The sequence below is a fragment of the Agelaius phoeniceus genome, chromosome 5 (assembly GCF_051311805.1).
Source record: "Agelaius phoeniceus isolate bAgePho1 chromosome 5, bAgePho1.hap1, whole genome shotgun sequence".
NCBI lineage: Eukaryota > Metazoa > Chordata > Aves > Passeriformes > Icteridae > Agelaius > Agelaius phoeniceus.
In genome coordinates this window covers 26,234,315-26,250,785 of record NC_135269.1, presented here as the reverse complement: position 1 = coordinate 26,250,785, position 16,471 = coordinate 26,234,315, and the positions used below count along the sequence as shown (strand labels likewise).

At 47.8% G+C, this 16,471-nt stretch overlaps 2 protein-coding genes across 5 annotated transcripts in view; one reads left to right on the top strand and one right to left on the bottom strand.

Annotated features, from left to right (window-relative positions):
• GSG1 (germ cell associated 1) overlaps positions 1–16,471 on the bottom strand; it is a 105,605-nt gene that overhangs the window by 37,086 nt on the left and 52,048 nt on the right. The window lies entirely within an intron of this gene.
• EMP1 (epithelial membrane protein 1) lies at positions 573–15,398 on the top strand. The gene is made up of 5 exons (XM_054632028.2): positions 573–830; positions 11,952–12,069; positions 12,754–12,856; positions 12,961–13,101; positions 13,700–15,398. Exons 2-5 carry the CDS (start codon positions 11,992–11,994, stop codon positions 13,861–13,863), a joined length of 486 nt encoding a protein of 161 aa, XP_054488003.2. The 5' UTR covers positions 573–830; positions 11,952–11,991; the 3' UTR covers positions 13,864–15,398.

Sequence of the window (16,471 nt, the reverse complement as noted above, 5' to 3'; positions counted from 1 at the left end):
ATGTAAAGGATCTATTTTTAGAAGTCTTTAAGATGGCAAGAAATGCTGACCTCAGAAAACTGTGAATAACAAGCTCCTTATTTCTTCTTCCCTGCCTGCTCTCTCTGGGGAAGCAAATCACCACTATCTGGCCAAATCACTCCAGGGTCACCACCAGACCAGAGCTGCATTTTGAACATCTCTACTCCTTGATATATTCCCAAAAGTCTTGTCCATGCCAGCCTCACAGGTCCGATTTGAATTCCCCCATGCTGTCAGCCTCAGCGCCTTCTCTCCATGCAGCACGGGGAGGGGATGCCGTGACTCACCCAGCCCCGGGATCCCCCCTGCCAACCCACTGTTTGTTTGAGCGATTTTATTGTTGAAGCCCTGTTGCCACATTTGTAACTATACATATTTTTTTTTTTTTATGACAACCAGAAGTTGAGTTTTATAAACAGATGCTGTTGTGGGCCTCTCTTACTCAGCTGGATCAGCGTCAGCCGTTTTTCCAGGCTGCGGTCTCTGCGCTGCACACTGAGTCACAGGCAGCCCTGCACAGATTTCTTTGAATCGCTGGTTTCCTCCCAGAGACTCTTGACACCCTGCCAACAAAACAGGGCGTAGCTCATTAATTTTATTTTTTTTTTCCTTCTCTTTAAAGGCAGTCTGATTCATAGTAACTCCTTTAAAACAGAGTGGAAAGACACCACCCTCCCACACCACCGGAGGAAACTTAAACCACCACCAGGTCACTCCCCTTCACTCCAGCTCTGCGCTCCGGGACACCGGCACTGCAGCCCAGCACGCTCCTTCTTCCACAGGTGCCAGCACCCGCCCCAGCCCACACGGTAAGAGCTGTTCCTGAAAATCCTCACCAACTATGCTCCCTTAGTGGCTGCTTCCCTCTCCTAACAGCTCTCCTAACCAGATTGCCTTTCTTCTCTGCCCCTTCACTTCTCTTCGTCTTGGCACTCGAGCTGGCTATGGCACGCACCTTCATTTCCATGTTTTGCTTTGAAATCCAGCTGCCTTATGGGGCAAAGGGGCACTACAAAGCACCCTGGTTGCAGCCCTGCAGTGCTGGCAGCAGCAATGTTATTTTCACCTCCAGGACACGTGCAGCCAGGGTGCAGGCACGGGTGCCTAACCTGGGCCAGCTCATGCTCAGGAGCTGCCCTGTGCTTTTGGAGTAGCATTGTTGACAAATGTGGAAAAATGCCTGCTTGGAATTAGGGCTGCAGGCTCAGTTTTTCTGGTGCTCAAATACTTCTGCTTGTCTCTCTCCCCTCCATAATTAGTTTGCCAAGCTCTAATTTAAAACAATAGCAATCATTCCAAGTGAAGACTGAGAGGCCCCAAAGCTGCAGACTCTGGGGTACAATGGAGGCAATCTCTCTTTTTCCAGGGATTCTGGCTCCTGAGGCTGAAGCCAAGCCCCAGTTCTGAGCAGAGCCACGTGAAGGGCAGAAATTTGTGTTCCACCTTCTGTGGCAGCACAGCCACTGGAGTGGGGAGCACTGCGAGGCGAAGTGGGGGAGCGGGTGGAATTGCCAGGAGCACCATGGGCTGCTGGAAGGGTGTGTCAAGGAGATAGAGACACTGATGGGAAGTGTAGGATTGCAGAGACTGGCAACTCTCCCTCTTCACCTGCCTTTTTTCTACACAACCACCCCCTCTTTCTTTCCCTCCTTTTCTTCACCATTTGTCTTCTTTCGTCTGCCTGCTGTGGTTTGCATCCTGCGGTCAATTCTGAGCTATTTTTGAGGTCTGTGAAAGGGAGTGCAGCAAAGCCAGTTTGTTGGCACCACACTGGTTCCTGTTGCAGGAACTCAGCCCGCCCCTGCACAGTTTCAGGGGTTTGAAAGAGACTGAACAGTACATAGCCCAATATGGCCAGGAATGGGTGGGGCTCAGGCTGGGACTGTTCATAATTACTATATGAATGAACTAGAAGCTGAGCTGACAGTAACTTTTTGGAAAAACGATGGATTTTGTGAATTTTTAAGTCCCCTCTGGCCCTGCTGCTTGTAGCTCAGTCATGCAGTGGTGCCTCTTGACTAAGAAATAAATGTGTTTGGAGTGGTAGGGAAACTGACTGAGGCAGCATTTCCAGGGCGTCAGAAACTGGAATGGGAAGAAAGCATTTTTGGAAGTTGTCATTTAATAAGATTAACAATTAAATCATACTGATATTAAAAAAAATGCTGTGGCCACAGAACAACTTTCACTCAGAAGCTTTGAATTCCTCAAGGCACCTCAGAGAGCAGATTTGCCCTGGAACTGCCCACTTGACATTTCTGGATGTAGTGGGATTCTTTTCTGAGCAAACACTCGAGGGAGGTGGGCATGAAGAGTGTGAAAACCTGGAGCCCATTAGCTACTCTTCCTATGATAACAGGGGTTTAAGCCAGCCAAATGCCTCCACCCAGTCCACCTGGGGATTGTGAGCACTGAGACACTGAGGGCTTGAAGGCAGATTATTTCTATTTGCTCCCGTGGGGATTAGCATCGGAAAAGGATCAAAACTGAGGCACCTTACTAACACTGCAGTGCCTGGAAGCACCCCTTGTAATGCAGTGTGTCGGCGTGGCCCTGCACACCCACCCACACTGAGGAATTCCTGTCAGTAGGCTCCTGTGGAAGCTCCCCCAGCTATGACTAACCACCCAGACATGTGACACACATGAACCATTCATCCCGGCTACCCCTGTGTGAGAGCCGGCATCTCCACGGGGACATGCCATCCCCAGGGACACCTCTGACAGCCAGGGAGCCAGGACACAGTAATGCAGGAGTGACTGACCTGGGATCCTGTGGAGAAGCACCAAGCTTGGGAGTGGGTGCCTCAGCCCCCAGTGAGACCCTGCTGCTGGGGACAGAGCCCTGGGCTTGCAAAACCGGCCCTTCTGGCCTAGCCGGTGGTCTTTGAGTTTTGCAGTGTGGGAGCGGTGCAGCGCACGCAGGAATTACTGTTTGGTGGTCTGGGGTGGAGCAGAGGTTGTATTTTGAAACAGTTCTGGGAGATTTGCTGATAATAGCCAGCATGTTTTTGGTAAAAGAGCCACCTCAGGGCCTTGCTTATAATGAGACTGGGGAGATTTCCCCAAGCACTAATCCTTCTCTCTATTCATCACCCTCCCAGCCGCAAGGCTCGCACACGGCACTCAGCCTGTGCCCACTTCTGTTTCCTCAGAGCAAGCAAAAGCAGGAGGGAGCCTGCTTCCATAGCCCTGCCTGCTCCCATGGGCCTTCACAGGCCCCTAGTCCCCAGCTGGCTGCTGGGACACCCTCCCATGGCATGTTTCCCCTTGCTCAGCCCCGGGTCACTCAGCGCTCCCTTTGCTGAGTGCTGCAGGGATGGCAAAGGAGGAGACACCTGATGCTGGGCTGGAATTTGCCCTCAGATGCTTAAGTGCCCTGTAAGGCAGAAATAGCACTAGACCCCTTTGATCTCAACAGGTTTCTGTGCCTGTACCTTTCAACAGGGAAGTGACAACAGCACTGTCACCCAGCACAACATAAGGCAGTCTGCAAGGCATGGCACTCCTAATTTTTTTTCCTTCCTTCTGTTTTCCAACAAAAAAATTAATGAGCTAAAACTAAAAAACGAGCTTTATTTACCCTTCCTTCAAGGCAGGGAGCTGCTCTTCTACTCCTCTAAAAGGGAGGGTGAGGAAGGGGATTTCCAATCTTCACATCTGAAGATGGATGTTTAGTACTTTATTGGTCTTTTCTGCTGAGGCAAAGCAGCATTCACAGAAAAGGAGGCTCTTCTCCATGGCCCTGCCAGGATTGATAACTAACTCACAGTCATTTCAACAGTGGCAGTGAACAAATGTGCTGAAGCACATCTCAGTTATTCCTGTATTGATCCTCTGTCAGGGCCAGTCCATACCCAGTGATCCCCCACAGCATGACACAGGGTGAAGCAGCAGTTCCCTGTATAAACTGCCCAGAGGGAAATCTGGAGTGCTTCTTAAGCTGCTTTCTGCCATTACACTGCAGGGAGAGCAGCAAAGCAGCACATCTCGGGGCTGCCATCTGGAATGTGACCCTGCTGGGAGAGTTTTGGAAAGTACCTCTTTAGCTAGAACAGCTTGACAGTGAACAAAGGAAACTCTGGCCAAATTTGCAGCTTCATGCATCCTGCTCCTCCTGAACTGTTTTCAGGAGGGCAGAGAGTATATGGAAGCTGCTCTCTTGGTTAGACCCAATATAGCCCATGCCTTGTCATAGAAGGGAGGGACAGGTTAGGACAGCTCAGCTCCAGAACCCGCATTGCCCAAGGGAGTGACAAGTTTGCTAAGATCATAGTTGAGATCTATCCCCTTTACCCTGTGAAAACAAGTCTGTAGCAGAGGCATGGGGAGACACCCATGAGGAGAGCCCAGGGACAGATCTGGGCTGGGTCATCCCCAGTCCTGCAGGAAATGCACTGAACCCTGAGCCCTGGAGTGGCTGACACAGGTGAACAGTGACTCATGCTGAAGGCTTAGTCCTTGTGATGTGAGGCTACCTGGCAATATGTTTTTGTATTTGAGGAAATCCAGGGTGAGGACCTTTGTTGTCCTTTTGCCCTCGCAGGGCAGAGTCTGCTGAGCAAGGGGGGTTGTGAAAGCAACCTTCACGATTGGGTCCATTTTCCACATTCTTCTCATTCCAGAGAGGTATCTTCCCTGTATTGGCTCCAGCAAGCCTCTGGGAAAGATAGTGAGAGCCTTGGGAGCAGGAGGGGAGCTACAAAATGCTCAGAGCCTGGAGCAGGCTGGTCAGAGGGCTGCTGAAGAGCAGCTCCAGGAATGTGGGCCCCTGCTGAAGGAGAGCTGGGCACATCCCCCGGCTGTGACAGCCTGGGCAGCGGAGCCAGCCTGCCTGTGAGCTGAGAGCTGGCCTCCAGTGCCTGCAGCTGGGCCAGCTGCTGTGCCCTCAGCAGGGGAGCTCCTGATGTCTCCAGAGCCACGTGGAACATGAACCAGCTTAAATCTTACTGATCACAGGTGTGAGGAGCCCTCTGAAAGCCAGATGGGGTATTTTACACCACGACCACCTTTACCCCACCCTGCACAGAGCAGTGACCAGCTCCAGGCTGCACAGCCTCCTCCTGTGCCTGCTTTATACACATGCTCCCCCCAGTTCATCTCTTGTGCACTCTGGTTGAAAGAAGGAGCTTTCACACAATTTTGTATTTGAATCCTTCACAGTCTTTTCCAAGATGGCATGCAGGAGCGAAGGCACCCTGAAAGCAAACTCACCCAAAAGCTCAGAGTCTTTAGATGCCCCAGTCACACTCAGCATCTCATGGGCTGTGCTTGCATGTTCAGAGGTTTTGCAGTTTTGAGAGACAGACACACAGTAAGATACAACTTCTTTTTTAGAGTTACCCTCCTTTGGAAAAGAAAAAAAGGAATATCTACACAAGACTGTCTGTGCAAATCACAGGACTGCAGTTTTAATCCAAGAATGCAGCCAAAGGCACAGCTGATGTGGGCTTTGCAGCCTTCAACCTCTGTCTAAGCGCTGTTGCAAAGAGGAAAAGCAGGAAGTCCCTCCAGAAGTGATCTGTGTACTTTGCTCATACCACTCTGTAACCTGAGCTTCCCTGTCAGAGCTGTCAGAGAGTTTCTCCCAGCTGGGCACTGCCGGTGTGGCACAGGTAGATGACCCGTGCACCCATAAGGAAGCTGTGCACACACACACACACACAGACAGACAGACACACAGAAAGAGTTCACAGGGATCCCACAGATGCACACTTCCAGTCATGGGGGGAGCCACACAGAGCTGCAGATGCACACCCTACACACAACACATCAATGCCCAGACTGCCAGTCCTCCCACAAATGTTTCTCATGTATCTCAGAATCTTGCTGGAACTCCTGCCAACATTCAGGGGTCTAATTAACCCACCCAGGGACCACCCAGCGCTCTGAGGGGTGAGAGTGCTCTGCATGGCGCCTCTGGAGGAGCAGAGGAACCCTTCTGTGCCTCCCTTAGCTCCAGGGTTCCCTTCCCCACCCTCCCTCGACTTGCTGCCCATCAGTCCCAGCCCTTCCTTGGCGTGCCTGGGGTGAGGAGTGACAGTGTTTTCCTCCAGCAGCGGCTGCTGGCTGCCTGCCAGGCCCCAGGCAGTTGTCTCTTCCCTTTCCCACTACCAAGCCAGCATTGGAGTTTCAGTTGATGTTGTCACATGGCTGAGCACTCGAGGGTGGTTTCTTCTGGAGAAAATGCCAATTTCTCACTGTCTGCCCTAGGAATTCTGATATTTCCCCACTCTTATATGAATCATGAGCATGAGAGCTGGAAAACCCTTATGTGTCATCTTTTGTGACTCCCCTCTGCATCTCTCAGTGAGTGGAGGTTCATCACCAAGGGTGGATTCTTGAGGAATTTGTCAGATCCCATAAGAAATTTTTCACATGCTGGTGTTTCACCACTCCCTTGGGAAGGCAATTCCACTGATCTCTTGGAGAGAGAGTGGAATTGATCCATTCCACCAGGAAATGCTTCACAAGAACCAGACAAAATCTTCCATTTACTTTAACTTATTTTCAGCTGTAGCCCCTCAGGCTGGTCTGCACTTTCCTTTTGGCTGACATTAACCTGCTGGTTTTACAGCCTTGCTATACCCATGTGGTCACCCCAGCCAGTACCCATATGTATGTGAGATCTCAGTGCCATGAGCCAGAGGCTCCAAGGTCTCCGTGTGCCCACGCACGCCTCCTGCCCAGCCCTTCTCCCACACACAGAGTGAAATCTCTTTCCAGAGGCACCAATCTACTCATCAACATGTCTATAAAAAGCATCTGACTTGTAAATTGAGTCAGGCTGGTCTGTCAAAACCAGGCTGTCAACAGCAGTGCTGACATACAGTAGTTTGTAAAAGTCTGGAGTCAGCAAGGACTCTGGATTCATCAGGATCTGAAGCAAGAGACAGAGCAAAGGGTGGAAGCAAAAGGATTCTTCCCTGTTGTTTAAAGTTGTCATGAGCTTTCTAGTAACAATGTGACATGTCCAAAGTCATCATGCCACCGAAATATCAGAGAGGTATTCACATCTTTGCATCCTGTGAAATGACTCTGGGCACAAGGAGGACTGGTGCTCATAGCCCACACAAGGACAAGGTGTGCAATTGTAGCAGGTCTAAGAAGCAGTGATGGTCTCAGATCAGTGAAAAGGCATGTGTTCAAATTCTGCAGAAGGTTTTATACCACACTGAGGTTTCCCTTACTGGTAGCAACATGGCAGCATTGCTGTTTGTGGGTTGGCTTTGCACTGAGGAATGCGCTGGTAACAGAGGTGGAAGCTTGTGGCTGTCTCAAACAATACCAGACAGTTTTTACTTTCTGCCCAGTTTTATCCTTCGTTTCCAAGTGGCCTTGGCCCTGATTTGAACCACCAGTATTCCTGCTGTGACTCTGTGCCCCTCAGACAGTGGCCAAGTTCACATGATTTCTCTAAATATTGGACCTCCTGTTGTCCCCATCAGAGACTGGGAGAGTCAGACCACTGGTCTGACTTACTGCTGCCTTCCTTATATTCTATAGGGGCAGCTGGGAAAGGCAGAATTTCTTTTGTGCTAGGTGTTTTCAATCTATGGAGATTTTTGTTGACATTCTAACCAAAGGCATTTGTTTTTTCCCCAAAAAGCTATCTTTCCATTGTTGAGAAATCTAATGTATCAAACGAAAGGCTCCTCAGCTGAAAAATTCACTTTGAAAGGAGTCAGAGGTCACCAGTGTGCACAGGCAGTGCAATTTAGATGTCTTCTTCTCCTTGGAAACTCTAGGGGGCTAGAGGATATTGACTGGGTTCTCGCTCAGCCAGCTTCTCTCACAGTACACCTCACCAACTCAGCCTGGGAGACACAGTCCCAAGCAGGCACCTCAGTTCAGAGAGGAAGATGGAAATGGAAGTCAGATGAGCTACATCCATTAAGGAATACTTGAGATCTAAAATATTTCAAATTTAGTTGAGAGTGTCCTGATTTTTCACCTGAAACAACCCCATTGTTCCTGCAGAAACATCCTGTACACTTACTTACCCTCTAGTCCTTTCACTGCAATGCACTTTTTGTCAGAAGCAAAGGACCTCTACCTAATCTGGCTTACCTTCTTGAGTAACTCCCTCCCTATATTTGAGGACCTATACCACTGGCCTTTATCATATCTCCAAGTGGCACTACACATTCCATCCTGATCCTTTGCTCAGAAGCAAACCAGGGGCAAGGACTCACTTCTCTGTATTGCCCTCAGACAGAAGGATCCAAAACACTTAAGTAGACAGAGGGGCGATACTGGTGGCAACAATCTGCCTGCAGGAGAAGACTTTGTCTTAGTTTTAGGCACTAGATAGTACCAGCCTGCTTGAGCTTGAACTGGGGTGCAGCAGAGCTGTGTGTTGTTCCCCAACATGTGTACTCCTGCATGGTCAGAGAAATAGTCTCTACACAGCTAAGAGTCTCTCATGCTTATATGCAGGTTTTTTGTGCTGAAGGCTTCTATGGTGATTCTTATTCATGCTTACTGTTGGTGTGGCTTGTATTTCTCTTCATCCATCACCTCATGAAAAGGAAAGTTCACTGTTATCAGCACAAGATCTTCCCTTGACTCATGCAGGCTGTTCAGCACATGCATGACCTTCACTTCCCCACTAGCCTGCCCTACCTCAGTAGTCCTTCTACCATTATGTCTCTTTACTTTTTTTTCTTGGCTTAATTGGGCTCTCTCCTCTGAAGGATGCTTGGGGAAGACTCACAAATTGTTTGCTTGACTGGTTCTTGAGAAGCAGTCCTAAAAATGACAGTGTCCTGAGCACTTAATCTTTTAGGGTTAAATTATTGTGGGGTTTGAGAGCTTTGGGGTGAGTCAGTGGAAAAAGCTGGCAGCTCTAGGAAGGCTAAGACTGACTCATAGCTCAGGAAGAGCCTGAGGAACTCCAAATGCAGCTGCAGTTTAGGTAGGGGAATGGAAGAAAAGGCATTTGCATGCAATTTTGTCCTATTGCTCCAGCAATGTGACCCCACCCTGTAGTGGAGAAAGATGTCTCACACTTAACAAATGGAAACGGTATCCTGTCAGTCCCTGATGCTCTGCCAGGTTCTCTGTCTAATGGGAGGAAATGTCCACGCCACAGCATCAGAAGCAGAAATGAATCTATTTCAGTGCCATTCCTTCACCCACGGCTCCTCTGGGATTGTTCTCTCGTGTTTTATTTAACAGGCAGAGAGAGATGAAGAAAGGGGAAAGCAAATGAATACAGAGGGAGGCTTGTGCTTTAACTCACAAAGAATCAAAACTAAGCTGTGAGCACATATCCCCTGGGGGAGTTTGCATTTGATATCGTGTGTATTCAGGGAGAGGTGCTGACGTTCTCAGGAAGTAGGTGCACTGAAAGCACCTGAACTAACACTGCTCTCCTGCAGTGCTAAAATAGGAAGAAAAAGCAAAGGGAATAAAGGATTTCAGTTTCTTCTTAGAGTATTGGTCAAAGTCCTGGGTGTGCGGTCATGATTTTGGGTTTTTTTTTTTTTTTTACATTGTAAAGTAACATTTTATCCCTCATTTTCATTTCTGAATGCAACCAAAAGATGCATTCAAAAGGACTGTTCTAGTCCTTAGGATGTCATGAAAGTAGGGTTTTAATCTTTCAAGTAGAAAGCTTTGTTTGAAGGTCCTAAAAAATAATAAGGAAAAAAAAACCCACTGAATGAGATTTTAAAGAGGCCATGGAAAAATACATCCATCTAAGAAAGAAGAAAGTTTAGCCACTGTTTAGTAAAGGCAAATTTCAGAGCAGGCAAATTTGTCAGTTTGGTTTATGCTTGTCAGCACCCTATAGTGTCAAGAGCACTTGTGAAAGTTTGTGTAAGAACCAAGGTAACAAAAAAAAAAAAAAAAAAAAAAAAAAAGAAAAAAAAGGGAAGTAGTCAAAAGGACAGAAATATTTGACTCAAGAATTTGCTGCAGATTTGTTACTTAGTCATGGCAACAGCAATAGTTTCTAGTTTGAGTTGCAGTGGTGATATCTGTATCAGTTGCCATCCAGCATTTTGAAACCCTCGTTCCTTTTACAGTGGAAAGGGGTTTAACTCTTAGGTTAAGTGTGTTCATGTGGTAGCCTCCATATACTGTTGAGAACCTGAATTTTAGCAGTGCTGAAATCATAAGTGTCTGTCACTACAGTCAGAGTACAAGTCCTAAGAAGGCTGTGCTTTCTCCAAGATCATCACTAAGGGAAGCACTGTGACAGGAGAGGTCGCCGTGACCAGGCCATCCAGCCAAACCAAGCACTAGAGCACAAGTTTGCCAAGACACTCCAAAGCAGACAAGCAAACCTGGCCCACATTCAGCAAGTCAGGGACTAACATCTCCAGAGAGTTCTCTGGGTGAAGGAAACCTTAGAGTAGACACGATTTGCTGAGGAGATGGGACTAGACACCAAACCTAATCTGTCTTACTAAAGAGTAGCCTTGTTGGGGTGGGAGCAGTGACCTAACAGAACTGGTTCCTTGAGATCCTAAACTCAAGGAATTCTTCCCGGTCCCCAGCTAATGCTGAAGTGGTCAAAGTGCCACTGATGGAGAAGCCCTGCCTACTCACTGTGGTTTGGGAAACTGTAACAAAGCAGTGCCAGGAACAGCTGCAGCCTTTTACAGGAATACACTCCCACTCATGGCCACAGTGAGAGGAAAGACAGTAGTGGAGTAGGTGGAGTCATCAAATGAAAAAGACACACGAATGGGACTGTACAAAGCCTTTTGTCACAGTTTGTGTGAAAGACATCATAAAGTATAAGTGTGTTGTTTCATGACAGTGTTGCCACACCCTGTACAAATGGTGACAGCATCAGACCCTACCTGAGTCACATGGACCAAAATAACTTGACAGCTAACATTAATCACGTGCTTGATACTGCTCTTCAGTACCAGCACTTCTGAGGGAAAGAGCAGCACAGCCTGTCAAACTTTCTAGGAAGTTTACTGGCCACAGAATGGACTCAGTAAATGCTTCTGCCTGAAATATACTCCCTTGATTTGTGTGAATTGTCTGCACTCATTCTCACAGCTTAGATTTGTTCCTTGTATTTCACATTTTCAGGTGAAAAGCCATCAGTCTTGACAAACCATGTCATGCAAGCTTTCTAAAGCACATTCCCCTCTCTCTTTCTAATCACATGTTCATCAATGACAGGAAGTCTTAAAAAAAAGTAAAAGTTTGCAGGGTACAGAGGCAAAAATATCCAAAACAAACCAAAGAGGAATTTGCATTACAGGAGAACCCTACTGTATTAATAAAGTGACCCGCATGCCTCAAGTTTTAAAAGGGAAATAGGCAGTTTTCATTTCAAACCCGGGCATCTTCCCCAGCTCCAGAAAACCTCATGGCATTTCCATACTGTTCCCTTCACTTACAAGTGTGATCTGTGGAGTAGAGGCCGCCCCTCTGGCTCACTCTCCCCAACTACTCAACAGCTGAGGCACCAAGGAGCCCACAGTCTCCCATTCCATACCATTTGTCTGTGACCCAGACCAGTTGGAAGAGGCTGAGACACCAGAGGAGAACAGGAAGAGAAAAATCTTTCCTGACCTCTGTAAATCCCATGGGCAAAACCTACTCTTCCTAGAATGTGTGCCTGGAGCATGGCATTTTTACTTTACATTAACACATGTCAATTTAAGCAACCTGTGTATATATTCAGGCTATTTTTAAAATGCCCCCAAGATATCTACCCATGCTCTACATCTCCTCCCATATTGGCTCCTTAATCTGTGGGCTCTATTTAACTTCTTGAGCAGATTTTGTCAAAGTTTCTAGTGGCTTTTTTTTTTTTTTTTTTTTTGGTGATTCCACATTTCCAGAGTGAACCTAAGATCAGCCTGGGTTTTTGCATGTAAATAAATCTTATGGTAATGCTGTTCTTTGACTCAGTTCTTCCCTTCACATCCTCCCTCTGCTCTTGTTCTCCCTCAGAGCTCTCTGTGTCGGTGAGACCACCTAGAAGAGACCCAAGATGTTGGTGCTACTGGCCGGTATCTTTGTGGTCCACATCGCCACTGTCATCATGCTCTTTGTCTCCACCATTGCCAACGTAAGTAGGCTGCCCTGGACGAGGCATGGCTGTCACCTCCCGCAGACAGCCGGCCTTAGACACGGCTGGCAGGCAGATCGGGGGGTGGGTGCTCAGGTGAGGGTGAGGAACATCCACTCGCGGCCATGGGGAGAGAGGAAGCAGTGATGGGTGGCTCAGGGAGCAGGAAGGCAGCCAGGATGGTGCAGGAGGCAGCCTCTTGTCTGTCACATCCCCGGACCCCCGAGCCCGGAGCACCTCAACCCTTCATGGGGCTCAGCAGTGCCAGCCCTGGCGCGGCACTGTTCCCTCGGCCGGGGCCAGACTGTTCCCACCCGGGGCATCCCACGCCGAGGGGTGCGGGGGGCCACGGGAGCTCTGTGCCGAGGGGGACCCCTGGTGGCGCTGCCCGGGCCCCCGCGCCCCCCGCCCGCCGTCGGGGCGCATCTTGGGGTCCCCTCGCACCCGCCTCGCACAGGAGGAGGGTCAGGATGACCTGGGAGATTTCTCCACGATGATTGGAACAGACTCACAGTGTTTTGCCCAGACCAAACAACTCCTGGCACTGGAAGCCAGTGTCTCACCTTCCAGTGCCGACGTTTCTGGGCAGTTGGGCTACTCGGACTCGCTTCATGGTTTAGTCTGATGGAAGAGCAAAGAAGCTTTCCTGCCCCAAGACACAACCTCTGTTCTATCCTGTTTCAGGTTTGGATGGTGGGTTCTTCCAACTATGCAAGGATCTCAACAGGACTCTGGCTGCTGTGCAACAGGACCTGCACTGAGCTGCCAGTTAGCAGTGAAGATGAGGGTAAGTTACTGCCGCATTTTCGTCGTGGTGAATCACAGGATGTTGATGAGCACTGCCGAGACCAAGTCCTGACCTTCTCCAATCCATTCTCTGTGTTTTGACAGCTTCCCTCAAAGCCGTGCAAGCCTTTATGATCCTCTCGATCATTTTCTCCGTTGTGGCGCTTGTCCTGTTCATTATCCAGCTGTTCACCCTGGAAAAAGGCAAACGTTTCTACATGACCGGAGCCGTCATGCTGGTTTGCTGTGAGTATGCACCTGCACACGGTGCCTTGGCTCCCTGGGTGTCCCACTGCCTCTGTGAACACAAGTAGCCACATATGGTCACCAGGGGAGGTTCTCAGCCAGTAAATGTTTCCAGTGGCCCAATTTTTGTTACAAAACAAAGCACCGGGAAATGGGAAAGTGTTGGGTTGGGATTTTTTTGGCTGTATATAATGAAAGTATTTCCAGATTTTCATTAGGAAATCCCAGTGGGTTTTGCAAAATACCTTTGAAAGACAACAAAAAGGATTCAAGTGTTTTGGGGAGCGGGGGAATAAGCAGTTAGCTACTGCACTTGGGATTCAATACGTAGCACCAAACTGTCGTCAGATCTTATTACTGATTTTCTCCTAACAAAGGTTTATTCCTCATGGCATCCACTAAACAAGCCCCAAGTGTCTTATGTCATCACAGCTGCGAAAGAAATCCTCCACAAATAAGCCTAATGGGCAGCAGCTCCTCTCTCATATGGCACAAGACGTGCATTACAATCTCAGGGGACAGCAGCACTTCAGAAGTCCTGCAGCAATGCTGGTTTCTGTGCGTTTTCCAACTCTCTTTTCCCTCTTCCTTCCCACAGGGATGTGCATTCTGATTGCAGTCTCCATTTACACAGCTCGGTTCACAAGCACAGTGGCGTTCGCCACAAATCCTCACCATGGCTACTGCTTCATATTGGCCTGGATCTGCTTCTGCTTCAGTTTCATCATCGGCATCCTCTACCTTGTTCTTAGGAAAAAATAAGGCTGATGGGTGTCCAGGGGAGAGGGTTGGCTACTGGGAGTGGGGAAGAATTACTCTGCTGAAAGAACTGTTGGGCCAATAGACAAAAACAGCCATCATCATCACCATTGCCACTGCGGAAAAATCACTAACAAAGCTAGAATCCTCAGAAACTCCTTCACCAAAGAGAGGGAGAAACAACTCCTACTGATCTAGCACTTCTGGGGCTAGAAATATGCAAGTGACCCAGACAGCTCTTCTCCTTTTCTGCAAAGTTGTGCCATACCTTCACAAAGCTTCAAGCTCAGCAGTGATGATTAAAGGGCACCACATAAACAAGGGCTATATCTTTTTCTCTTCCTAGAGCCCTTCTCACTTACATTTGAGTGTGCCTTGTGGGTTGGGCAAGTGAGGATTATGACCCCTTTATTTGTCCATTGATACAAATGGGATGGGCCTTTTGTTACATTTTTTAATATATATAAATATATATATATGCACATAAGTGAACGCTAAAGATGTTAAATTGAGAAAAAAAAAACAATAGAAATTGGATTAATTTTGTATTAAAATATCTACAAAAATAAGGCAGCAAATTTTTTTGCTGCTCTGTTTTCTATTTGATATTCCCATGATTGAATAAGATACAAGTAGGAATGGCAAATTACAGGCATGGATGATGGAGAGAGAGAGAGAGAGAGAGAGAGAGAGAGAGAATAGAGGTAAAGATATACAGAGGTTCTTAATTACAGAGGGTGCAGTTGCTCAGTGGTACACATGCAGGGAGGGAACCACCTGGATGTGTGTCTACACTAAAATAATCTTCTGTTCAACTCCAGAACATGGTAACAGCACTGCTACATCGCAGATCCTTACTGAGACAAGTCCTTATGTGTAGGCAGGGCTTTTTCCCACATCACCACCTGGTATATGATATTAATTGAGTGCCCCACCTTGTGACAAAGCTCATCTCAAAAGCAGATAATGGTTAGCAGAGGAAAGTTATTCCCTAATGAGAGATTAGGAGAGAGGAAGTAGGGCTTGTGAGTTTTACTCCTTGCTGCACAACATTAGGCCAGCCACTTAACCTGGTGCTTTTCATCTGCCAAATCCTTCCATAAAACTAGCTACCTCCCAGGGTTGCTGAGGGATTCTGAGTCCACTCTGTAACACAAGGTCCCCATGTGAAAGGCTGGCATAGGAAAGTTTGGAACTGGTACTGCTGCAACCCACAAATTTCTGTTAGTTTGAAGAATCTCAGTCACAAGAGGCATTTGCAAGAGACGAGGTCAAAATTCCCTGTGACTCCATTCAGAGATAAAAGATAGAGAGTATAAAAACCAGATTGTGCATGGATGCTATTTACCTCTCTCTCTCTTTCTGTTACATTTTCTTCTTATGTAGACTTTATCAATTTGGTGGATATATTCTAGTACTGTATGTTGGTGTTTCATTAACAAAGGTTATTTCATATATAGTCATTGTAAATATTTTGAAATGCATATTTTTAACTTTGTGGGTATAAAAATAAAATCTGATTCCCTTTCTAATAAAGAGTTTTGCTCTGGTTTTTTTTCCCCCGTTATTGTTTCAGATATTTGTTAGGAGAAGTACTTGCTGTTCTTACTGAATCTCAGCCCAGCCCTTTCAGACAATGCAGAACTACCATGTTCTCTTGCATACCAGTAGATGAGATTTCCTGTTCTGGAGGGAAGGAGGAAGCAGAACAGCTCTCAGAGCTCCTGTTTCAGGCTGCCTGCAAGCTCAGGCAGACAGTGTGAGCAGTGGTATCACTCAGTCTCAGTGCCAGGCTTTGCCTCACACCCAGGAAAGCTGGAAACATACTTTCTCACCCTGGCAGAGTCTCATCTGTCCCAAAGCAAAATCACCAAGGTGTTTGCCTGGGTCTCACAAGTTGATGTAGCTGTTGCCTCTCCAGCATTGTCTGGCCAAACACCTCTGCAGTTCAAGAGCTTGAGCAAAGAGTCCAAAGCCCAGGACACTGGCAGATCTCAGAAAACTTGGGGCACGATCCTGTGAGCTGTGAGGTAAGATGTAGCAAGAATCAGCTGTGTAGGAAATTTTTCTTTATCCATTAATCTACTGCAGGGAGAGCCAAGACATGCTAATTGAGGGTAGAACAGTGACATGAATCTTCAGGAGCTGAGGTTTTAACAGAGGGGGACCTCTTACAGCAGAGTGTGGGAAGGGCTCACAGTGTGTCATGGGTGGACACTCGTCTTGGTCTGAGGAGATTCCAGGAGTCACAGATTATAGAATACACTAAGTTGGAAGGAAGCAATCAGGATCTTCAAGTCCAACTCCTGGCCCTGCACAGGCCATTCCAAGAATCACCATGTGCCTGAGAGCATTGTCCAAATGCTTCTTGAACTCTGCAGGCTTGGTGCTATGGGCACTGCTTAGTCCTGTGGCCACTGATTCCTGCTGTTCCTCATGCTCCTGGCACTCCTAGAAGTGCAGGGTAACCAAAGACCACCTGGCCACCATGGACAAGGCTAACACTGACAGGTGAGACATCAGCCACCCACTGAGGGGGGAGCACTGAGGGAAGTTAGCCAGAGAGCCTTGCAGGAGCACACCCACTGCTAGGCTGGTATCTGTGTCCTGT

Bases quoted from the DNA above. Each gene is read 5' to 3' on its own strand.
- EMP1 (XM_054632028.2), top strand. From the start codon at position 11,992: ATGTTGGTGCTACTGGCCGGTATCTTTGTGGTCCACATCGCCACTGTC. The intron at 12,070-12,753 runs GTAAGTAGGCTG...ATCCTGTTTCAG, and splicing joins TTGTCTCCACCATTGCCAAC to GTTTGGATGGTGGGTTCTTC. The intron at 12,857-12,960 runs GTAAGTTACTGC...GTGTTTTGACAG, and splicing joins AGTTAGCAGTGAAGATGAGG to CTTCCCTCAAAGCCGTGCAA.